Here is a 25,328-nt window from a genome sequence, read left to right on the forward strand (position 1 = left end):
AGATACAACAATGCACAAGAAGTTCTTTGAACACCTCTGCTATAGACCTAGAGAAAAAAAAGAATAAAGGGCTGCTGCATTTAAATAAAAAAAAACTGTGATGTGACAGGTAAGGCTTTATCGTGATTCTGAAGTGCTTTTGAAACAGTGGTTCTCAAAGTGAGGTTCGGGTTCTTGAGGGTGTTCCAGGGGGTCCCTAGCAGAATTAGTTAATATATCACAATCAGTTTAACCAATATTAAAAAATAACCCTAACCCTAAACCCACAACGCATCGGCTATTTTTGAAAAGTCTTGAATAATTCTGAAAGATGTGGAATCATTTTGAAAAATGTTAACAACAGTAATCTCTTTCGGGGGCCCTGGCATAATATCTTTTCAGATGGGGGTCTATGGCCAAATACAGATCAATGTGGGGGTCCTTGACATGGAAATGTTTGAGAACCTCTGCATTGAAAGCAGGATTTGTTCAACTCTCATTATTAGATCTGGCGGTGTGCATGTCTGTGGCCTGGTTCAGGTCCACCCAGCCTCTTAGAACAATACACACAAAAATGTACTTCCCTATGAAAGAATGGTGTCACATCCTGAGTTCCACACATGTTTTTGGATTGTGTGCTGAAGGCTGACTGAAACAGAGCCCACACAGTGGAAGGTGGCTCTACACCTTATTAAGTAAACTTTATACTGACTTTATTTTGTCAGGTAACAACTATAAAACCCAGTCTAAAGATTAGTTCCAATGTGAATAAATATTACTTACGTGTTAAGTTAACCACTCACAGTAAACCCTATATACGTTGATATATGTTTATATATACTTTTTTTAAACTCCAGAGAACAGAGATGGACAACTTACTGTGACTTACTGTATTAGCGTTTCGCCATGAGCTTCGTCAGATGCTATACAAAGGTGTGAGTGCTCTATACATATATATAGTGTCATTCATAAAACAGTTCCACCCCTCCAGGCATGGTATAAATCATTAATTTAATTAAATATGGGGAAGGGCAGGCAGGTCAAATAAAAACACATTTAGAGAGGAAATATATACACATCAAAAGAATATATATATATATATATATATATATATATATATATATATATATATATATATATATATATATATATATAGTAAATGTACCGACAAAGGGTCCCATCAACCCACCAAATGGTGCAAAGAGACCCATTTATACAATGGATACAATGCTAAGTTTTCAAATTAAAACAAATATCATGTTGGGCACAATCAAAGTGGGCCTCAATAGAGGTCAGGATGTAGGCTAAACATGGAGCAGTCCAGGCAATTCAGTCAAAATGGGACTGTTATATAGGGCAGTGCAACCTTATTTGTATAAAAATAATCCAATGTGCTTCTCTCTGTAATAGCAGTATTTTCATGTCACCACCCCTAGGTGGCAGGCTGACCTCCTCTATTACCATGAATTGTGTGGCTGCTGTGTTCAGCTATTTGTATCTTCAGATTGCGTTTAGTTTACCATAGACCATCCCACATGGACACTTCAACATGTTAACAACATGAGTTGTGTTGCATTTGATAAAACCCTTTATTTTGTGCCCCCTTTCGGTCTGTGGATGATATAAGATATATGCTCGTGCTCACGGGTGCTAAAACCCAACCCAGCCCAGCCTAACTAACTAATAGGAGCAGATAAATATCACCTCGTAACTAATTAAATAGACCACACATTCACATTAGGAGCCTGAACCACTATGAAAAAAAAAACATGAACGCACACAAAGTCGTTAATTAATGCCATTGCACCGACTTTATGAAAAAAGGCATTTAGTGATGATCTCACAGAGGATTTTTTTTTTTTACTTTCATATTATAATTATGTCATGTATCTCCTATCCAATAACTAGCGTTATTATTTTAATATTCAATAAAAAAATTACATGACAATGATTTTATAATGGGGGTGTTTGGGGGGGGCCACCCAAAATAACCTTGCTTAGGGCCACGAAAACCCTAGGGCCGGCCCTGCTTATATGTGTTCCCTGCTCCTGGCGTCTAGTGGTTCTTGTTCCTTGCGTAGCTCCTAGTCTGTGTATTTTCTTAGTGTTCCTATGTATGTTCTGTTATTTTTTGGTTATCTAACCTTTGGTACGTAACCGGCCCTGCCTCTGCTCTGTGTTTAGGCCCTACACCTCTTGCCTCACACGTGACACACTGGCTGCAGTTACATGGACATCATGTATTCATTCAGAATGAACTCATTCCGAATAGAGGAATCTGTTCCACTCACCTGTTTACATGGGACCAGAATAAAAGTATTCCTCGTTTACATGACCCAAAGCATTCATTCGGAATATAACTTTTGACATGCGCAAAGTGGTGGGCATGGACCAGTCCAGGGGCCGCCCGGCTCCACTACGGGACGGAGCTTCCCCTGGTGGGCATGGGGCAATAGCCCCCTTGTGCCTCCGCGGCGGTCGTAGGCAGGCCGGGAAGCAACGCACCGACTCCTGGCCAGGCAGCGTTGTAATGTGGTGCAAGCCTGCATTCCTTTGTTATCACCATTTTAATGCGAAGGTAGCAGATCTACAAGTTCAGACCAGTTTCTTTTTTTGTATTGGTACCAGACACGGTATGTAGGTACGATGACGTCATCGCGCATTCGCACATGGTCATTATAATAATAAATGTAGAGAGAGAGAGCAACACAAAGCCTACAGTCTATGAAACAAGGCACGCTCATTTATGGCAAAAGTAAAAAAGTATTGGCATCAAAATATACTTAAAGTAGAAAGTATTCACCTGTTTCCTAGGCTGTGTGTTTTCCACTTCCTGTCGATTTGATCCAATGAAATCCAATGAAACTGGTCAGATGACCAATGATATCCAATGAAATCGACAGGAAGTGGAAAACACACAGCCTAGGAAACAGGTGAATAGGCTACTCATTATGCCGAATGTCACGTTTTTCTTGTACTATGAAAAGGCTTTGAAACATGCTGTAACTCATTCACTGTGACGAAACCCCTCTTTCTGCGCCGAGTAGCGCACACGAAGAACATACCAAATGAGCATTGCATGCCTGGGGACGACCCAGGCACGAAAATTGAAACTTGCAGCTAGCTGATCAATGCGTTTCTGCGTTTACGTGTGGACAGGGATTTTTTAAAATCTTTGTCATGTGGCCAGGGAATCGGGGATTCTTTTTAAAAACGGAGGACTAAAATATCCGTTTAGAAAAAGATCCATATAAATGTAGCCTATAGGCCAGAAATCCTCGGAGCGTCCGTTCTCCTGGACAAGTCTGGGCTTAACCATTACAGGCTTATTAAATGACACTATAGAATAGAATCATTCATTTTATCCCGCAGGAGCGAGCGCTTCTCAGCACCAGCCGTGGCCGAATTAGAGATTTGATAGGTCATTTTTGGACAATTCTGACAGCACTACTAAGCACGGACATGCGCAGAGGAATGCATGTATTCCAAACAGACAGGAGCGTTCGGAATAAAGTGTTTATATGGTCAATTCCGATTGGTATATACCGATTCAAACGCTATATACCACCCCTCCTAACCCTTCCTAATGAAAATGCATTCGGGTCAGACTGGAATGGAATATTCTATTCCAATTGAGGTGTTTACATGAGCATTTCTATTCTGAATGAATTCATCCATTCATTCATTCCGACTAGAAGTGTATTCATTCCGAATAAAACTGTCCATGTAACTGCAGCCTATGTGACCCATTTTGAGCTTGTGGATCTGCTATTTTCAAATATTTTTTGAAAAAAATGTAAACAATATTTGAATATTATATACGCAAATCTTGTATGGGGGGCCCTTGGCCCAAAATATTTCCAGATGGGAGTCCGCGACCAAAAACATAAATGTGTGGGTCCTTTTGAGAACCACTTAGTGAATATTAGGTAATATTAGTGCCAAATTAATAGGATTCTTTGTGCACATATTATGTTGTATTAATTTGTCCTTTCTCTTCAGTAACCACAACTCAAAATAAAAGACATTTAGCTTGTACAATTTAATGCAACATGGCTACTTTTAAAAACAAAGCTGTAGTGGGAAACAGCTCATCCCTGGGTTACAATGTACATGTGTGAAGTATAGGTAACAGAGAGGACCTTTCTGTTACAGTTGGGCAAGAAACAAGCTTCAGCTTGTATACTGTCAATTTAAAAAATCAGACACACTATGGTTAATTATGTTAACAAGAAAGTTGCTTTTTACTCTAAGCATCTTGATCTTTGCATAGTATGTAAAAAAGCAACTAGATTAACAGATGAGATTGGAAGTGATGAAACCGAAATGGGAACTGAACACTATAAAATTGAAGCAGATAAATTGGCTCTCTTTCCAGATTGGCTCACACACACAACAACAACAACCATCAAACAACCACCAAATTGATGGCTTTTCACTCTATCTAAATACTATCGGACCTGGCAGTGTCTACAAAAGCAAAGGAAATACAGCCTTGATCCAGAATGTGGCAAAACAACTCTGGTCTGCGGTGACTTCAATATGCTTTACTGAAAACCTCAACAATCACGTTTCACAATTATCTTCAGCAACTAGGCTTCACTCAACTCATACAAGAAGCAACCCACTTTGAGGGAGGACACATAGACAACGCCTACTTCCGAAATAACGAACACATCACTGCACATCCCTCTCTGTACAGCCAGAGACCACAATGCTTTGCTGATAACACTAAAGAAAACCAGGAATACTCTAGGTATGGCTTACAAAATGTATAGATTATAATTACTGATACATGTCATACTCAAGCTATGTATATGCATACTCTAATATAATATCATATCATATACCAACTCATTGAACTGCTCCCGGCCTCCACCAGGCCTCACACTAACAGCACCCAAATATTTATTAAAGAAAACCATTGTTTGCCATGACTTCCCTATCTCTGTCTGCTTTTGGGTACCCTGCCAGCTATGACAGATCACTTTCAATTAGTTTCAAACTTACCTTGGATTGCATCTGGCTCCACTGCTATACCTGACCACTTTACTTTTACACCTGGGTGTGACTTGCTTCAAGTGGCGCTGTTCAGCAGCCTCAAAATTTATTTACAGAGATAACATTGGGTGTGTTCGGAAATACAGCACTGAGCGCACTGGCCAATACAAACTAATAGGCGAGTGCACTCCTGTGCGCAATTTCCGAACGCACCCATTGTTTCTAGTTCATATATAGCTTAACCTCAACAAAGGCACCGCTTACTGGGTGTGATTTTTATTTATGTTTTGACAAATACCTTTCTTTTGCAACTCAGTGCTGACAAAATTATAAGTGGGGGTGCATTGTCAGCCTACAGTAATACTGTATGTACACATTAATTTTAATGATTGATTGAATACTTTATTGGTCAGAAATGTAAACAGCATGAGGAACAGTCAGACATAAAGGCTAAAAGGATAACACAAAAAAAGTGGGGGACTTGTTTCCATTGTGGTCCATAGGTGAACCTAAATGCAGGCAACAGAAGGCAGAGCTAGTTCCATGAAGATCTGAAGTCAGGGGTCAAGGCTTAGAATCCAAAACACTGCCAGTTCACTTCGTAAAGACAAGTTATGGTGTGTTTCTAGTTTGGCTCTAGAGTTAGTTGTCTAACAGAGTAATGAGTCCAGAGGAGTCCTGAGGAGGTGGGACGTGAAGTAACAGTGACAATACCCATGGAACTCCATATTTGGGCACCTCCATATATGGGCACCTCCATACTTGGGCGAGACTGACATGGAACTCCATATTTGGACGACATGGTACAATGATGACATAACCAGGAGAGGATGGGAACTATAGGTGAAAAAGCAGGGCACTTGACAGTACACATCTAAGGGCTAGTATGGTGGTCAAGGGGTACAATGAGACAATTTAGCCAATGGAAGAGACAACACTGTGGAATTATTCAGCCAATGGGATTCAGTTACAAATTGAAGTTTTTCTTTAGGAAATTGATAAGCCCGTTTGTGGAGGAATCATGGGAGGCGATGTCAGAGTTGTCTTTGAGCTCAGGTTCGATTTTCTTGGCCAGCTGCTTGCCCAGCTCGACCCCCCACTGGTCATAACTGTTGATGTCCCACACGACACCCTGCACAAAGATCTTGTGCTCGTACATGGCAACCAGAGCTCCAAGCATAAAGGGAGTCAGTTTCTTGAAAACAATAGAGTTGCTTGGTTTGTTCCCTTGGAAAACTTTGTGAGGCAGCAGGTTCTCCAAGGCCTGTCCTCCCAGGCCACTGGCCTGCAGTTCTTTGCAGGCCTCGTCTGGTGTCTTCCCCTTCATCAGTGCTTCTGTCTGGGCCAGAAAGTTGGCCACCAGGATCTTGTGATGAATGTTGTCCCTGATTGGGTTCTGAGACTGGGCAGGAATCAGGAAGTCAGCAGGAATCAGTCTGGTGCCTTGATGGATGAGCTGATAGAAAGCATGCTGTCCATTGGTCCCTGGTTCTCCCCAGACGATCGGTCCAGTGTGGTATTTGACACATGAGCCATTTTTGCTGATATAATTTCCATTGGATTCCATGTCAGCCTGCTGGAAGTAGGCAGCAAAGCGGTGCATATACTGGTCGTAGGGCAGGATGGCGTGGGTCTCAGCCTGAAAAAAGTTTATGTACCAGACTCCCAGCATGGCCAACAGTACAGGCACATTCTGGTCCAAAGGCGTGTTACGGAAATGGTTGTCCATCCAGTGTGAACCAGCAAGAAGCTGCTCAAAGTTATCAAATCCTATGTGCAGTGCAATGGACAGACCAATAGCTGACCACAGTGAGTATCGGCCTCCAACCCAATCCCAGAACTCAAACATGTTTGCTGTGTCAATGCCAAAGTCCTTCACTTTGGATGCGCTGGTGGACAGCGCTATAAAATGCTTGGCAACTTCAGCTTTGTCTCTTGCTGTCTGGAGGAACCAATACTTGGCAGACTCAGGTTTGTGATGGTATCTTGGGTGGTGAATGTCTTGGAAGCAATGATGAAGAGTGTGGTCTCTGCATTGAGCTGAGCCAGGGTCTTGGCCATGTGAGTGCCATCAATGTTGGACACAAACCACACATTAGGTCCACCTGCTGAGTAGAGCTTCAGAGCCTCTGTCACCATCAGTGGACCTAGGTCAGAGCCTCCGATACCGATGTTGACCACATCGGTGATAGTCCTTCCAGTAAATCCCTTCCACTCTCCACTGCGTACTCTGTGACAGAAGGCCTTCATCTTGTTGAGCACCATATTAACCTTTGGCATGACATCATTGCCATCGACATGGATGGGCGTGTTTGAGCGGTTACGTAGGGCAACATGGAGCACGGCACGACCTTCTGTGAAGTTGATCTTTTCTCCAGAGAACATCTTCTCTCTGGCCTCCTCAACTCCTCTGGACTTAGCCATGGCCAACAGCATGGTCAGGACTTCCTCATTAATGAGATTCTTAGAGTAGTCCAACAGGATGTCTCCATCATCTGTCTGAAGGGTTGTGCTGAATTTGCTGAATCTTTCCTTGTCTGCATCAAACATGGCTCTCATGTTGAGATTTCCAGCATTGGCATTGTACCATTGTTCAAGTTTCTGATAGTTTGGATCGCTTGTAAGTCCCATGGTGAAGGTTGCCTCGGTATCTCTCGTTGATGGTCGATATACCTCAAGGTGTGACGGCCATATAGTGCTTGGCTGGATGCTTGTGACATCTCACTGATGTCATGATGAGTCAGCTATATCCATATATGGAGTTTTACATTAACATGATGTCAGCACTAGATGTCTCTGCCGGCTCCATATATGGAACTCTAGATCAACCATGCCCAAATATGGAGTTTGTGTCAGACTTAGGTTACAGGTTAGTCGGATGACTCCATATATGGAGTACCAATATTTAGTGGGTAACTATGGCGACCTATCAAATGCCCATATGACGTGAAAGTGAGTGAAAGCCTTTGTTACAATGCCGCCAACAGATTTACAGCGTAAAACTGAAAAATTCTTTAGAAGGCGAACGTATTGAACGTATCTGTCAGTCAGTTAGGGCAGGAAGGCTGATTATTCGAGCTACTGGGCGCACCACCTATGTCCGGTCTCCAACTTTAACTTCTACCGCCTGTAGTTTCTATTAGCTTGGAAACCCCATAGATGATGAAGATAGGTTGAAAATGGGTGAAGTTCTCCTTTAATAATTATATTTATTACACATAATATAATTAAATGTGTTCAAACACATTGTTAGTTTGTTGCTGTTTGGGTATTTATTTGTAATCTATGATCTCAATAAAGTTGTTTGGTAAGAAATGCTATATGAATAATTAATTAATTAATAGTATACTATTTAGTATACCGTTTTACAGTTTCATCTATCTCATGTGTTTGTCACCACTGTCAGGTGTTTTGGAGATTTTCAAGAGGTTGGCATCACCTCTTGAAAAGATCATCAGGGGGCGTGGCAGTGGAGGAGGTCGGAGAGGTAGCGGGGAGCCTGGTTGTTGAGGGCCTCGATTCTGTGTTTGACTGGGAGCCAGTGAAGGTCGTGGAGGACTTTGCCCAGCACTCTCACGTCACTCTTCTCCTTAAGAGCCTGAAAAGAAATGAGCCACATAACCCTCCTCGCCGCCATCACCTCTGATGTCCTTACAGGATGCAACAACATACTCCGCTCTGGCTATGCCAATCCATCTATTCATTCCTAACCGCCATCCCTGTCTATCTGATCTGACTATATCAAATTCCTTTACGCTTATATTCATGCTAAAACATAGCAAAACAGGCCAATTTGGCAGAACAGCACCTATTTATCTGTTTAAACTCGACTCCTATCTCAGCCCTTACGAACCCTTGGTCCACCACCTCCATATCAGGCACTCCTCCCATGCCTCTCCTTTCCGACCCATTGTTTAACACAGACACCGGTTCCGTTGCTACCCGTCGCTGGTTCCTCTATCATCTCCGGCAAGTTCTGACTAAGGTCGGATACCCTGCAGGTAACTTCTCTGGCCATTCATTTCGAATCGGTGCTGCTTCTACTGCATCTAGAAGAGGCATCACCGATCACACTGTCCAACTCCTAGGGTGATGGACATCACAAGCATACCACCACACTTACATTAGAACCAATGTCCAAGACCTAAGAAACGCCCACAGTAACTGTTCTATTTATGCATACCTTTTTGAGGTCTCGGAGTGATAGTATGTCCTATCCCTTCCTCCCCACCCCTCTTCCCTCCTCCCCCCTTCCTCTCCATCCGTTCATAACCAATTCCTTATCCTTAAAGAGGTTAATCTCTTTCTTGTCTAAATACAAATTCTTAAACGATGTTTGGTTTGAAGGCGTTGTCTGTACTAGTGAACTGATTGATTGATTGATTGATTGAATATTTTATCAGGCAAAAAATGTAAAACAGCACAATTACATTTAAAAATACTTTGTCTAAAAGGTCCGTTCATGAAAGTCCTTGCGGTCTTGTTTCCAACGAGGGCCTTGGTATTCAATTCATAGACATATATAGTGGCACCACAGTTCAAATATCAACTAAGGTGTTTAACAAACTATTTACCAACTAACAATGTCACAACAGGAGAAACAAACGATCAAAGGGCATTTCTGATTATGCATTTTCTCAATCAACCTACTGTAATTACATCCTGCTTTCTGGAGTTGTCATGTGACCACCCCACAGCAACAGAGAACAGTGTTTGAAAAAGGAATGGTAGAACCTATGTGCGTCTTTTTTGGCAACATTAGTTGATTTTTGATTGAACATAAAAGTTCTTACAGTGCTCAGGTAGCTCACCTGGTAGAGTTCATGCCGTAGCGAGGCCCTGTCTTTTTTTGCAGCCCGACCGGGTTCGAATCTCACCAGAGGCTCTTTGCCTCATTCCCAGACTCTCTCCTGCATGCATTCCGTTCTCTCCACTCACTGTCACTGGCAATTGAAGAAGACTGGCTCTAATCTCTCAATGAAGAGCACCATGATAAGGAACAACCAACAGCCTGCAGTGTGGTAGAATGGTACGGTATGCACTTCTTACAGCTGAGGTTGAGAGTTCAAAACCCCGGACTATGTGTGTGAAGTCTGTGAACTCAGCATTTGGAATACATTCTTACCCTCTGGTAGCAGGGTGTGGTGTTAGGGTGGTAGCAGGGTGTGGTGTTAGGGTGGTAGCAGGGTGTGTGTTAGGGTGGTAGCAGGGTGTGGTGTTAGGGTGGTAGCAGGGTGTGGTGTTAGGGTGGTAGCAGGGTGTGGTGTTAGGGTGGTAGCAGGGTGTGGTGTTAGGGTGGTAGCAGGGTGTGGTGTTAGGGTGGTAGCAGGGTGTGGTGTTAGGGTGGTAGCAGGGTGTGGTGTTAGGGTGGTAGCAGGGTGTGGTGTTAGGGTGGTAGCAGGGTGTGGTGTTAGGGTGGTAGCAGGGTGGTAGCAGGGTGTGGTGTTAGGGTGGTAGCAGGGTGTGTGTTAGGGTGGTAGCAGGGTGTGGTGTTAGGGTGGTAGCAGGGTGTGGTGTTAGGGTGGTAGCAGGGTGGTAGCAGGGTGTGGTGTTAGGGTGGTAGCAGGGTGTGTGTTAGGGTGGTAGCAGGGTGTGTGTTAGGGTGGTAGCAGGGTGTGGTGTTAGGGTGGTAGCAGGGTGTGTGTTAGGGTGGTAGCAGGGTGTGGTGTTAGGGTGGTAGCAGTAGCAGGGTGTGGTGTTAGGGTGGTAGCAGGGTGTGTGTTAGGGTGGTAGCAGGGTGTGGTCTAGGGAAGGTGGAGTTCAGGATCCCGACAAAGAGATTCCAGAACAAGAGACGACACTAAATAGGCTCTATGCACAGCAGCCATTTTGGAGAGAAATTGGGCCTCTTCTTACTTCCTTCACAGGTGTTACCGATGATACTAATGAAGGCTCTGTTCCATTCTGGTCAAACAGAGTCAGGGTGATGATATTGTGCATTTTAAAAGGTGTGTAACTCTGAGACTGTGGTCCATTTGGTTCCATTTGTACATAGTTATGGGGGTCCTTGAAATTAAATGTTTGAGAACCACTGTGCTACATGAAATCAGTACCGCGGGAAGTAGGGGTGCGGGGGCGTGCGGCCGCCCCCCCCCCCTCCCGAACTGAATAAACCGAATTTAGGTGACCAAAAAACCCCAAAACCCGACCAAAACCCCCAGGGAAAAAAACGCGCGCGCATCCGCACCTTCAACCTAAAATGTCTTCCCGCGGCTATGCATGAAATGGAACAAAGCCTTCATTAGTATCATTGGTAACACCTGTGAAGGAAGTAGGAAGAGGCCCAATTTCTCTCCAAAATGGCTGCTGTACATAGAGCCTATTGGTCATCCCATACAACAACCAGCGCCCAGTAACAGAGCTCTGCCTACGCCATGTTGGTGTGATAGCGACTTCAGGTTGCTTAAAAAAATATTAAAAGGTCATGCAGTACTGGAGTATATTTAATAACATGATATACATGTAAGCCATATTTCACAGGGAGCATACAGACAGAAGAGCGGATTGAGACAGCTGTTGGCTGACCGGGGTGTGGGGGTACTATTAACATTCTCTTTGTTGCTTACCTGGGAGAGAGAGCATGTGTCCCCCATCCCCCTTTCCTGCCTATACAGTTGCAAATCGAACCAGGGACTAAAAGGGGGATCTATTGTTTGTCTGGGTGGGGTCTAACCTTTTGGAGGCTGACCCCCACCCCCTTATTCAATGTGACCACTGCTATATAGACTGTACCAAAGTGTAAATATCTGTGTGTGCCACTCCCGGCCGTTAGGCTGTGGAGATGGTTGGCTGCTGTAATAAACTGGAAGCAAAGACACCTCACTGACTAGTGATGACTCCATTCATTCTACAACCATTCATTCTCATCTCTGGAACAACAAACTTATCTACAATATGGCGTTGTTGGCAACTCAATAGAGCCTTTAAGGCCGTGGAAGAGATACTTCAGTACAAACAAAAACTTGTTTTTATTGTACTACTATCATATATTTAATGCTTCTACAGAACTGGTCTGTGTTGAACAGCAAAAAAGTATTATAAATATGCATACCACAATAATTATTTACTCATTTATTTATTATACTCCAAATTTCAGGGTGCATGTGTGCGCAAAACTGTGCATGCACGTGCGTGCGCAACCGCGCATGTTCATGTGTGTGTATGGGGTGTTGCATTAACATTCATTCAGAATGTTAGTATGTGCACGTGCGTGGCTTGCGTCAGTTGCATGCACATGCGTCTTACAGTAGCCTAACATTCAGTCAGATTTTAATTCATGAAAAAAACGGATCTTGAAACTCATGGGTTCATAATTACAAATAATGTACCAAATAGAAATAAAATGGCATTAATGACCACATTGATGATGGTTTCTGTATTTGTAGCTACTGATCCTCTGCAGCACTCTGCATGTGCTTTCTAATTATATTTGACTTGACAACAATCACAAACTGTTACAAAGGACTAAGCGACTGCATCAATATAAATCATCTACTATACATGTGAGACTGGTTGCATATCAGACAATGCTGTAAGCCACAGGATGCCAACGGACAGGCAGACTACAGTTTGAGATACTTTCATTGAGTTTGATTTGATTTGATTACATGTAATGTTTTAAAGAAAATCAACAACTTGAAAAATATAACAGGTTTATTTTCACATAACACGTGTTTAAGGAATCCTTCCCAACTTCTCAACGTTTTGCAGTTACAAAATAGTCATAATAAGAAAGAGAAGCAGGAATATCAAATAGGCCTATCCATAAGGTGTGTGTTCAAAGGGCATTAAGGCTAAAAGGATAACACAAAAAATGTTTCATTGTAGACCTATAATAATAATAATAATAATAATAATAATAATAATAATAATAATAATAATAATAATAATAATAATAATAATAATAATAATAATACATAATAATAATAACAACATCCCTGTTTGGAACAAACTTTTTCAACAGCAGTAATTTTAACTTGAAATGATAAGGAAAACACAGCTGCCATCAATGTCACTAATGGTACTTGATCTATCAGTTGATCAGATTGGGCTATCAATATTGTTGATCAATACAATTCCATTAACCATTATTGTTTGATGTAGGCCTACATGAGACCTTTCTCCCCAGACAGTCAAAACTTGACTACTCAAAATTATTGACTACTTATTTGTATCATTAAATTATTGACTATTCTATGCTTAGAACTATTGATCTGTTTAGTAGTCTTATATGATAATTCTGTATGTAACAGCACTGGTGGTTTCCACTGTCTGGCACTTAGTTGGATGATCAAGTGATCATGTGCCCGAAAACGTTATTCACACCCGATTAAATTGTTTTGATTTATTTAGAACAGAGCCTTTCCAGCAGGGCAGGAATTTCAGGGAGGACAAGAAGGCCATGGCTGTCGTTGACTTGTTGCTCCTCAGTTTGGCCTTTTGCCCCTCAAAGAAATGGCATGCCCTGAGGCCACAGTGGCCTTAATGCCCCAGCTGACTGTACCACTTTCTCCTCTGCCTCTTTCTTGTCAATATGTAGACACCAGTGTCTTTTGTTGAGATTATGAATTCTTAACTCCCCATCTTTAAACCAATCCAGTGACTTTGATTGTTGCAGGGCTGAGCATGGATCAGATTGTAAATGCCATAATTTATTTATTTCACTGCAGATAGTCTACATATTACATTTTAAATCATCCATAAACCTTAAATTATGGACAAAAATCTTGTTTTATTTAATGGCCTTCCTGCCCTGGCATTTGGCCTTTGTGCCCTCAAAAAATGGACAACCCCAAAGGCCAAGTGATGAAATTCCAGGCCTGCTTTCCAGTTATATGCAGCTATGTGCAGAAAAGAAGCGTCCTGACGGTGATTTCACTCCAAGATGGCGGCAGCGCTGCCCCAGAGCTACCGCCGACTCCCTCAACAATGGAACCACACTGAGGTCAAACACAAAGGTCATAGGTCACAAACCGATGGACACAGTGATATTTATAATCTTTTAAAACAGTAGAATAAAGTTATTATTACCTTATTGATATAGACCACCGAAGTCTGACGTCATTTACACATCCTTTGTTTGCCTACCTGGTTCGCAGTTTTCCACCCCCGTTCTGAATCCCATAGACGTATTTAATATCGCGTCAAATAAGAACTGTGTTCCAAAAATAAACAAATGACCCCGGCGGTTTGACTCTTATGGATATGAAGCATCAACTGACGGTGAGAAAACGCTAATGTTACTTCCGCCGAATTAGTTACATTTTCGCCAGAAACAGACTGTATCAAATATAAGTGACTGACTATCATAAACGATACAGAACCTCCTCCCTGACAATAACGCCGGGACAGTGTGTTTATTTTTGGACCACAATTCTTATATGAGACGATTCTAAGATGACCCAATGTTATTCTCCATAGAGAAATTACTTCCGCAAACCTGGGGATGAACGAATGACGTCAGGACTTCGGTGGTCTATTAACCATTGATGGCTATAATAACTACAGTGAAACAAGCACAGTAAAAACTACAACAGAATTGCCTTATGTGTATGAGGTGTGTGTGTGTGCGTGCGTGCGTGCGTGCGTGCGTGCGTGCGTGTGTGTGTGCATGTGCATGCGTGTGCGTGTGTGTACTCACCACGATAGCCAGACTCTCCACAGAAGTGGTGAGCTGCTCCTGGTCAGACAGCTCCCTCTGCAGGCTTATGGATGCAGCGCATGCTTGAACACACAAGAAAACAATTGTACAGATCCATTTAAACATACTGTACAGTTACATTTGATTTCTACAAGCAGTTGGACATTGGCTGTGAACATCTCTCACCTCTCAGCAGTGCACATGCCCCGCAGACTACATCGTGGAAATGTTTTACCCTGGTAGGCTACTTATGAAACTGGAGCGCACTCTCACTGGACCAGCTGGCTGCACCGGGGATCTCACAAGCCTTCACCTCCTCACTCAACCTTTCAGCTATCTGTACCCGTTAGACACCTAGGATGATGCTTGGTTGGCGACACCACCAACTATATTCTAATCGGGCTACAAAAAACAAACTGAAGTACCGGTAACAGCTTTTGGAGCCAAGGAAGACAGATTAAAAGTCAGTGCCCAGCCCTAGCCAAGTCAAAAACATATGTCCAACATAGTCATGGACTCAGACCTGAATTTAAACAGCCACATTAATACAATAACAAAGTCAGCCTACTATCACCTCAGAAATATATCACGGATTAATGTCTCAGCAGGATTTAGCACTGTAATGGTGTCTTTACATACGTATATCACAATCATCTTTCAGTAGACTGGACTACAGTAGTGTATTTACATATATCTATACATTCATCTTCAGTAGACTTGACTACTGTAACGGTGTCTTTACATACGTCTTTACAGGTCTCCCAAAAAAAACAATCAGACTGCTCGAGTCCTTACTAATTCTAATCTTTACACTGGCTCCCTGTATGTCAAAGAATTGATTTCAAAATACTACTGTTGGTCTATAAAGCTTTGAATGGTTTAGGGCCAACATACATGAATGATCTTCAGACATCATGAACCATCCAGACTTCTAAGGTCATCTGGGAAAGGTCTGCTTTCTGTCCCTCTATAATCAGAACTAAACGTGTTGAAGCAGCATTTAGTTTTTATGCTCCACATATCTGGAACAAACTCTCAGAAACACTCCTTTTCCTTTTAAAACACAACTATTTTTATTTTTCATTTCCTACATTTTGTTTTTAATTATTATTTCAAAAGATTAAAATGAATGAAGATCAAATGAATTTCATAAATTAAAAAAATCCAGGAATTAGAAAAAAAAGATCTCCTAAGTATCGAAAATAGCAGATCTACATAAGCTCACAACACGTTGCATCGCAACGCGGTCTGAGCTTGTAGATCAGCTATTTTCACTAGTTTGGTTCCCGGGGAGACATAAAATGTGTCTTTTGAGTCTCGAGCTAAAAAGTTTGGGAACCACCATGCTAGAGAACCCAGTATCCCACCTGTCTGTCTGTGTGCTGGAGGACCAGGTACAGGTACCCCACCTGTCTGTCTGTCTGCACCTGGATCCTCTGGTATGTAGTGACAAGTCCTGAGCACCTCTACTGCAAATATCCAAAACACCACAACACTATTAAACATCCTATCCTTCAACTATAGATGTCTGTGTCATTACAGTTCTCAGATAGCATGCATACTCACTCAGAAACTTGTTGAAATGTCTCACACACTCTTCTCCTCCAGCCTAGCGTGATAGTTGACCAGCCGCCACAGCCCACCTTGTAGTTATTAATGTCAGCTGTTTATGGTAGAAATACTGAGTAAAACCCCCCCAGGTCCAAACACACTGTCCTGTTTTTAACAGGACTACACGCTATATATTCTCACTGATCCCTGGCTCTTAATTTGGTGACATTCACCAGATTATAACCAACACTTAAACATCTCTGTTTTCACCTGTTTCTCTCACTCTAAGACTGTTTTCGTTCCTCCTTTTTTAGTCCCGCCCCCTCTCAGAACCTGGTAGGTAGACTAGAGTTGATAGACACCTGGCTCACCAACAGGGACGGAGTAAGACTCACAGGGGCCCCTGGGCCAATTATCTTTGAGGGCCCCCCCACTATACCCAGAATGAGCAGTCAGGTAACATTTGGCCCAATGGTCAAGGCTCCAAGAACAGACAGAATCCAGGAATGCAAGTTTTGTACATTTATTTACCTCCAAAAATCACCAATCTGTGCAAAGATGATATGTACAGTGTAACCCAGGCAAAATAGCATAGTAAGACAAAAAAAAAGATAATACTTGAAGGCAAACTAAGAAAAATAACCCAAACACTTGAGCCCAGCAGGCTATACTAAACCTTAAAGGCCCTGGCAGCTCTCCCTGGGTGTTGCCTCCTTCCTAGCGCAAGCTCAATTGAACTCAGCCTCCCTTTTATGCCAGGTGAGACATGCCACAAACAAATCATTTTGACATTAATTAATTCAAACAAGGTTAACTACGACCCATGAATTATCTGCACAATTAGCATGTAAAATGTCCAGCCAAGCTAACATTGGTCAAGCTTCACGTGACACTATGACAATATGTTGTCACCAATGCTTTTGATTGGCTAGCGAGAGGTATGACGAAATAAAATCCTATAAATAGGTGTGTCACTTCAAAAATCCATGTTTTTGAAGTGAGGTAAGACAGGATCAATCAGTCTTGATTGGAACAGTACCTTCCAGTACAAATCACCCGTCCGTGCGTGTGTGTGTCCCTCTGAGAACACCTAACATTGGTCAAGTTTCATGTGACATCACAATATGTAATATAAATATATAAATAGCTTAGACAGGGACAGTACAAACAGAGATCACAGCTGAGATCACACAATGCAACTAACTCCCATTACGCGAACTGAAGAAGTCTGAAACCTGATGAAGAAGCAAAGGTGCAGGAGGCCAAAGCAAAGAAACAGAGACAAAGAACACTAAACAGAGACAAAGAATCCCTGAATGACAAAAAACGAAGACGAGCCACAAATGCTGACAACATGACACAGCAAAGATTGCTACAATCTCTGGAAGAAAAAGTACAAGAGTCTGTAAAGAACGTCGAAAGGAAAAGAAGGCACTGGTCACAGTATTCAATAGATGAAGGACAACATCAACAAGCACATAACACCAGTAAGAAGAGACGCTACAGATCACAAGAACTAGAAGTTGATGAAGCTGCTGCCGCATTCTTAAAGAAGATGTCAGAAAGTGACCCATGCTATTTTGATTAAAATAGCACGGGTCTGCTGGCGGAGACTTGTGCTCCGAGGAGCACATTTTCTAGTTGTCTCCGCCGGAGGCGCAGAGTATGTTTTCGCTTCGTCCCGCTGTGTCCCCCCCCCCCCAGCCAAGCTAACATTGGTCAAGCTCCACGTGACACGTGACAATATGTTGACACCAATGCTTTTGATTGGCTAGAGGGACGCATGACGAAATAAATTCCTATAAATAGGTGTGTCACTTCAAAAAGGCATTTATGTTTTTGAAGTGAGGTAAGACAGGATCAATCAGTCTTGATTGGAACAGTACCTTCCAGTACAAATCACCCGTCCGTGCGTGTGTGTGTCCCTCTGAGAACACCTAACATTGGTCAAGTTTCATGTAATATAAATATATAAATAGCTTAGACAGGAACAGTACTATCCAGTACAAACAGAGATCACAGCTGAGATCACACAATGAAACTAACTCCCATTACGCAAACTGAAGAAGCAGTAAATCATCGTCTGAAACCTGATGAAGAAGCAAAGGCGCAGAAGGCCAAAGCTAAGAAACAGAGACAAAGAACACTAAACAGAGACAAAGAATCCCTAAATGACAAAAAACGATAGCACAGGTCTGCTGGCGGAGACTTGTGCTCCGAGGAGCACATTTTCTAGTTATTACGGGGCCAGAGCTCAGCTCTGGACCTGTTTTATTATTCCCTGTATTCTGTTTCTTCTGCCACTTTTCGCAGTTCTGGGTGAACCGTGCTGTCGCTTTTTACGAAACTCGGCCATATGGTAGATGGTCATGAAAAACTATCAAGAAATAAATCTCACAATCTTTCGTCAAAAGGTGGCGCTATAGCACTCAATTGAAAATGCCAACTTTGAACAGGTACAACTCATGCCCTGTTTGACCTACAGCCATAAAACTTCAATACACACATGCGTCTACTCATGATGAACAACTTTAACCCTCTGACTTTTGACCTCTGACCTTTAGATCTCCCACCATTTTGAATTATATGAAAAACAGTTAAAACCTATCTCCTCCTGGGATTTTTGAGTAATCTGCACGAAACGTTTTACACATGAACTTTGGACCTATGCCGACAAACTGATGCAAAAGATTTTCCATAAGTGAAAAAATGAAGCTTTAATGAGCCAATGAATATTGCAGTTTTATGACAATTATTCATCTGCCCCTAACACATACATGCAGACTCACATTTCTTTGAAACTTTGCGTTAATGTTGAGGGTCATTCCAAATATTACTGAAACCAATCTTACTCCAATTGGTCAAAGGGGGGCGCTATAGCGATTTTTTGAAAGTGCAAACTTTAAACAGGCAAAAGTCATGCCTCGTTTGGCCGACAGCCATTAAACCTGCTTACACATGTGCCTTGACTCATGAGGAACACATGTATCACGTTGACCAGTAAGCTCCCCCCTTAGATTGTCCGCAATTTTGAGCAGTTTGAAAAACACTTAAACCCAGGATTTTTCAGCTATTTGCGTGAAACTGTATCATCTGTGTGATCTCCTTTTTCACAGGTTCTTGTCTGTTGGTCCAATGGCTTCTCCCTTAAACGTGTGCCTCACAACCTGAAGGTTGCCAGTTCAAGCCTCACTTGATGCGGACTTCATTAAAGTTGCATTGCACACAACATGATTGTGTCAATTAATACATGTGCAATTGTTAAACATAACCTGAAATACTTATTTGAGAGGGTATGTTTTTGCAATGTATGACATACTTCATTCTGAAAATAGCCGATCTACAATCTCAAAACTTTTCAGATAGCAACGTGTTTCTGAGTTTGTAGATCGGCTGCTTTCACTGGTTCACTTTTATCTTCAACAGACAACCTCAGCCTGGTCAAAGCTATAGCACTATAGGTAATGTTGCAGCCCGTCAGTCCGAAGGTTGACGGTTCGATTCCTGTTAATGGCAATAGGTTGACACGTCCAATCAATCCATTCTGCTTCCACCCTTTTCTCTCTTCAATCTATTGTTTCCATGTCTCTCTCTCTTCAATCTATTCCGTTTCCATGTCTCTCTCTCCGCCCTTAGATTGTTCGCAATTTTGAGCAGTTTGAAAAACACTTAAACCCAGGATTTTTCAGTTATTTGCGTGAAATGGTATAATCTGTCTGACCTCCGTTTTCACTGTATCAGGTCTGTTGGTCCAATGGCTTCCCGCTTAAGTGAATGTTTCACAACATCAAGGTTGCCGGTTCAAGCCTCACTTGGTGGAGACTTCATTTAAAGTGCATTGCAAACTACAAGACTGTATTAATGAATACATATGCAATTGATAAAGATAACATGAAATGCTTATCTGAGAAGGTCTGTTTTTGCAATGTATGACATACTTCATTCTGAAAATAGCCGATCTACAATCTCAAAACTTTTCAGATAGCAACGTGTTTCTGAGCTTGTAGATCGGCTGCTTTCACTGGTTCAGTTTTATCTTCAACAGACAACCTCAGCCTGGTCAAAGCTATAGCACTATAGGTAGTGTTGCAGCCTGTCAATCCTAAGGTTGAGGGTTCGATTCCTGTTAATGGCAATAGGTTGACACGTCCAATCAATCCATTCTGCTTCCATCTTTCTCTCTCTTCAATCTATTGTTTCCATGTCTCTCTCTCTCAATTAATGCATGTGCAACTGTTAAAGGTAACATGAAATGCTTCTTGGAGAGAGTATGTTTTTGCAATGTATGACAAACTTCATTGTGAAAATAGCCGATCTACAATCTCACAACTTTTCAGATAGCAACGTTTTGTGAGCTTGTAGATCGGCTACTTTCACTAGTTTTCGTTCCGAGGAGACACAAAAATGCCTTTATTGGTAAATGGTTTGTGAACCAGTGATCTAGAGTAGTTCGGGACACAGAGGCTTGGTTCATAATGGACGGAAATACTTATAAATATCAACAGACACTACCAGTAATTGTGTCAATTAATACATATGCAATTGATAAAGATAACCTGAAATGCTTATTTGAGAGGGTATGAAGTATGTATGACATACTTCATTCTGAAAATAGCCGATCTACAATCTCAAAACCTTTCAGATAGCAACGTTCTTTCTGAGCTTGTAGATCGGCTGCTTTCACTGGTTCACTTTTATCTTCAACAGACAACCTCAGCCTGGACAAAGCTATAGCACTATAGGTAGTGTTGCAGCCTGTCAATTCGAAGGTTGATGTTTCGATTCCTGTTAATGGCAAAAGGTTGAGATGTCCAATCAATCCATTCTGCTTCCATCTCTCTCTCTCTTCAATCTATTATGTTTCCGTGTATCTCTCTCTTCAATCTATTCCGTTTCCATGTCTGTCTCTCTCTCTCTCTCTCTCTTCAATCTATTCCGTTTCCATGGCTCTCTCGCTCTCTCTCTCTCTCTTCAATCTATTCCGTTTCCATCTCTCTCTCTCTCTCTCTCTCTCTCTCTCTCTCTCTCTCTCTCTCTCTCTCTCTCTCTCTCTCTCTCTCTCTCTCTCTCTCTCTCTCTCTCTCTCTCTCTCTCTCTCTCTCTCTCTCATTCACCAGGTCAGGTCTGTTGTTCCAATGGCTTCTCGCTTAAGTGTGTGCCTTAAAACCTCAAGGTTGCCAGTTCAAGCCTCACTTGATGCAGACTTCATTTAAGTTGCATTGCACACAACATGATTGTTGCGAACGCGGAAGGAGGCCTCCGACCAAGTGGAGCTTACTATATCACCGTGCTTGGGTTGTGTGAGTGTGTGTGTCTGTCCCTTATTTATGGTCTTTCCGTTTGTGTTCACGCTCTCATTGGCTCGCGCCCCCATGTGACTCGAAACTCCGTGCTGAAATGCCAGCAGCTGCACTGCCTGTATACAGCGTGTGTTCACGCTCTCATTGGCTCGCGCCCCCATGTGACTCGAAACTCCGTGCTGAAATGCCAGCAGCTGCACTGCCTGTATACAGCCGGCAGAGTGCGGCAGAGTGCACTACTACAGTGTGGTTGAAATATAGCAGCCTCAGTCAATCTGCGTTTGCTTCCAGCGTTCGCGCGTCTTACTTGTGTCAATTAATGCAAGTGCAATTGTTAAAGATAACCTGAAATGCTTATTTGAGAGTATGTCTTTTCAATGTATGACATACTTCATTCTGAAAATAGCTGATCTACAATCTCAAAACTTTTCAGATAGCAACGTGTTTCTGAGCTTGTAGATCGGCTGCTTTCACTGGTTCAATTTTATCTTCAACAGACAACCTCAGCCTAGACAAAGCTATAGCACTATAGGTAGTGTTGCAGCCTGTCAATCCGAAGGTTGAGGGATCTCTCTCTCTTCAATCTATTCCTTTTCCATGTCTCTCTCTCCGCCCTTAGATTGTCCGCAATTTTGAGCAGTTTGAAAAACACTTAAACCCAGGATTTTTCAGTTATTTGCGTGAAATGGTATCATCTGTTTGACCTCCGTTTTCACTGGATCAGGTCTGTTGGTCCAATGGCTTCCCGCTTAAGTGAATGTTTCACAACAGCAAGGTTGCCGGTGTGGGTACAAGATATGCTCGGCCTGCTCGGCCATGCGCGGGTCCTTCGCCTGCGACTGACGTCACACACTATGATTGGCTGTACGTCTGAACGATGACGTGGCACATTCTGATTGGCTTGTGGCTTTTTTTCTTTTCAAAACTTTATTGAACACTGTAACAAATCACACTAACTAACTGTTCTTCATATAACAATGTTATGTTGAACGTCTTTTTCCAATGGTAACCTATTTATATCATTGATATATAAAATAAGTTTGAAAAGGGCTTAATGGTGATTATTTAGTGAATAATGGACAATTTGTTTGTTTTAACAGAACGTTTTATTAAATAAGTTTGAAGATGCTTAATGGTGATTATTTAGTGCAGAGGTCTTCAACAGGGGGTCCGCGACCCCTAGGGGACAGGGGGTCCGCGACCCCTAGGGGATAGGGGGTCCGAGACCCCTAGGGGGTCCGCGGAGGTACAGCAGGGGGTCCGCGAAATTGTTTGATTTAAAAAAAAAAAGTATTGACATGTTAAATAAGTTTGATAAGGGCTTAATGGTGATTATTTAGTGAATTATGGACAATTTGTTTGTTTTAACAAAACGTTTTATTAAATAAGTTTGAAGATGCTTAATGGTGATTATTTAGTGCAGAGGTCTTCAACAGGGGGTCCGCGACCCCTAGGGGACAGGGGGTCCGCGACCCCTAGGGGATAGGGGGTCCGAGACCGCAGATGGGACTTATAAGGGCCCAAATGTGTTCTAAGAGCAGCATTCCATTTCATTGGTCCTCGTACCTATTCAATTTCATTGGTCCCCTAAGCGGGGTAGGGGCGGGGTTAGAGGTGGGAGGCGGGTTCAAAGGAATTTTGAACTGTGCAGCGGCAGCCATCTTGTTTCACCCTGCTGCAGCTACTGTTAACTGCCTACTGGTCCTCTTCTCTGCTCCTGATAAATAAAACTCCTGCTCCCATAAGGTAAATCTTTAAACATTAATAGGTTTGATTAAGCTATGGTTTGCTAGCTAACTAACTAAGCAAGGTGCTGATTGTTTTGATTAGCCTAAGCTAAGGTTTTCTAGCTAACTAACTTAGCAAGGTGCTCATTTCAGCTTAGTTAAAAAAGACAAATAAGAGCAATAACAAGACAGAAATTAGCTGTTGGTTTTACACGTGCCACTCTGCCTTGAAATGCAATGTTATTTAATCATTTTCAAACATAGCTAGCAAGCTAATAAGGCAACTTCTGCTACAAGGCAATGCTGTGTCCTAAGAGCAGCAATTTAACTTTGTTCTATGCATACCATCTAAGCTGCCCTGAGAGCAGCATTGACAACGTGCCCCCAGAGCAGCAATTTAACATTGGTCTATGCATATTATTAAAGCTGCTCAGAGAGCAGCATCGACAAAGCAGCAATTTAACATTGGTCTATGCATATCATTTAAGCTGCTCTGAGAGCAGCATTGACAAAGTGCCCCAAGAGCAGCAATTTGATATTGGTCTGTCTATATTATTTAAGCTGCTCTGAGAGCAGCATTGACAACGTGCTCCCTGGGCAGAAATGTAATATTTCTCTATGCATATAATTTAAGCTGCTCTGAGAGCAGCATCGACAAAGCAGCAATTTGACATTGGTCTATGCATATCATTTAAGCCGCTCTGAGGGCAGCATTGACAAAGTGCCTTAAGAGCAGCAATTCAATATTGGTCTATTCATATCATTTAAGCTGCTCTGAGAGCAGCCTTGCCAACATGCCCCCAGAGCAGCAATTTAACATTGGTCTATGCATATTATTAAAGCTGCTCTGAGAGCAGCATCGACAAAGCAGCAATTTAACATTGGTCTATGCATATCAATTAAGCTGCTCTGAGAGCAGCATTGACAAAGTGCCCTAAGAGCAGAAATTCAATATTGGTCTATGCATATCATTTAAGCTGCTCTGAGAGCAGCATCGACAAAGCAGCAATTTAACATTGGTCTTTGCATATCAATTAAGCTGCTCTGAGAGCAGTATTGACAAAGTGCCCCCAGAGCAGCAATTTAACATTGGTCTATGCATATTATTAAAGCTGCTCTGAGAGCAGCATCGACAAAGCAGCAATTTAACATTGGTCTATGAATATCATTTAAGCTGCTCTGAGAGCAGCATTGACAAAGTGCCCCCAGAGCAGCAATTTAACATTGGTCTATGCATATTATCAAAGCTGCTCTGAGAGCAGCCTTGACAAAATGCCCCCAGAGCAGCAATTTAACATTGGTCTATGCATATTATTAAAGCTGCTCAGAGAGCAGCATCGACAAAGCAGCAATTTAACATTGGTCTATGCATATCATTTAAGCTGCTCTGAGAGCAGCATTGATAAAGTGCCCCAAGAGCAGCAATTTGATATTGGTCTGTCTATATTATTTAAGCTGCTCTAAGAGCAGCATTGACAACGTGCTCCCAGGGCAGAAATGTAATATTGCTCTATGCAAATCATTTAAGCTGCTCTGAGAGCAGCATCGACAAAGCAGCAATTTAACATTGTCTATGCATATCATCGAAGCTGCTCTGAGAGCAGCATTGACAAAGTGCCCCAAGAGCAGCAATTTGATATTGGTCTATCTATATTATTTAAGCTGCTCTGAGAGCAGCATTGACAACGTGCTCCCAGGACATCCTTGATGTGTTGTGTGTACAGTATTATGAACCGGTCTCAGATGTCAAAACTTGTGTGTTTACAGTAGTTTCCTGGAGGAGATCCAAAGGGTCTTCAAGATCAACATGGAGACTTATGATGAAGTCACACATGGTCTTGGACCGAAAGTGGCTGACCTCACGTTCGAAATGATCCAGCAGGCTCTCAAGGAAACAAGACTGAAGCTCCAAAAAAGATAACTGAAACTAGAAAAAGTGCTCATCAGAGCGCAGAAAGTGTTGCTGCTATACTGAGTGTGAATTAAGTAGGTAATTTGTAGACATTGAATGTAGCAGAGGATCACAAAGAAAAACATTGAAAGTGGATATGTATATTGGTGTGGAAAATAGGAGGATTCTATTGAATGTTGTTAAGTTTTACACAGATCGGTGCAGTCATACCTAAGAAC

The 25,328-nt window shown here is 42.2% G+C and overlaps 1 protein-coding gene and 1 pseudogene across 2 annotated transcripts in view; both read right to left on the minus strand.

The window, feature by feature from the left end:
- Positions 1 to 5,947: 5,947 nt before the first annotated feature.
- On the minus strand, positions 5,948 to 7,611 carry LOC308100691 (glucose-6-phosphate isomerase-like; annotated as a pseudogene). Its single transcript has one exon. The product of its transcript is annotated as a glucose-6-phosphate isomerase-like (transcript).
- Positions 7,612 to 13,820: 6,209 nt separating this feature from the next.
- LOC308100692 (uncharacterized protein) overlaps positions 13,821 to 25,328 on the minus strand; it is a gene marked incomplete at its 3' end in the record, with an annotated part of 61,095 nt that continues 49,587 nt past the window's right edge. Inside the window, exons 10-11 of the mRNA XM_080449761.1 lie at positions 14,621 to 14,703; positions 13,821 to 13,919 (exon numbers count right to left, since the gene is read on the minus strand). Coding sequence (XP_080305887.1) covers positions 13,821 to 13,919; positions 14,621 to 14,703 — 182 coding nt within the window. The remainder of the gene's footprint in view (positions 13,920 to 14,620; positions 14,704 to 25,328) is intronic.

Source organism: Gymnoscopelus braueri (genome assembly GCF_963280865.1).
Source record: "Gymnoscopelus braueri genome assembly, chromosome: 14".
In the NCBI taxonomy this organism is placed as follows: domain Eukaryota; kingdom Metazoa; phylum Chordata; class Actinopteri; order Myctophiformes; family Myctophidae; genus Gymnoscopelus; species Gymnoscopelus braueri.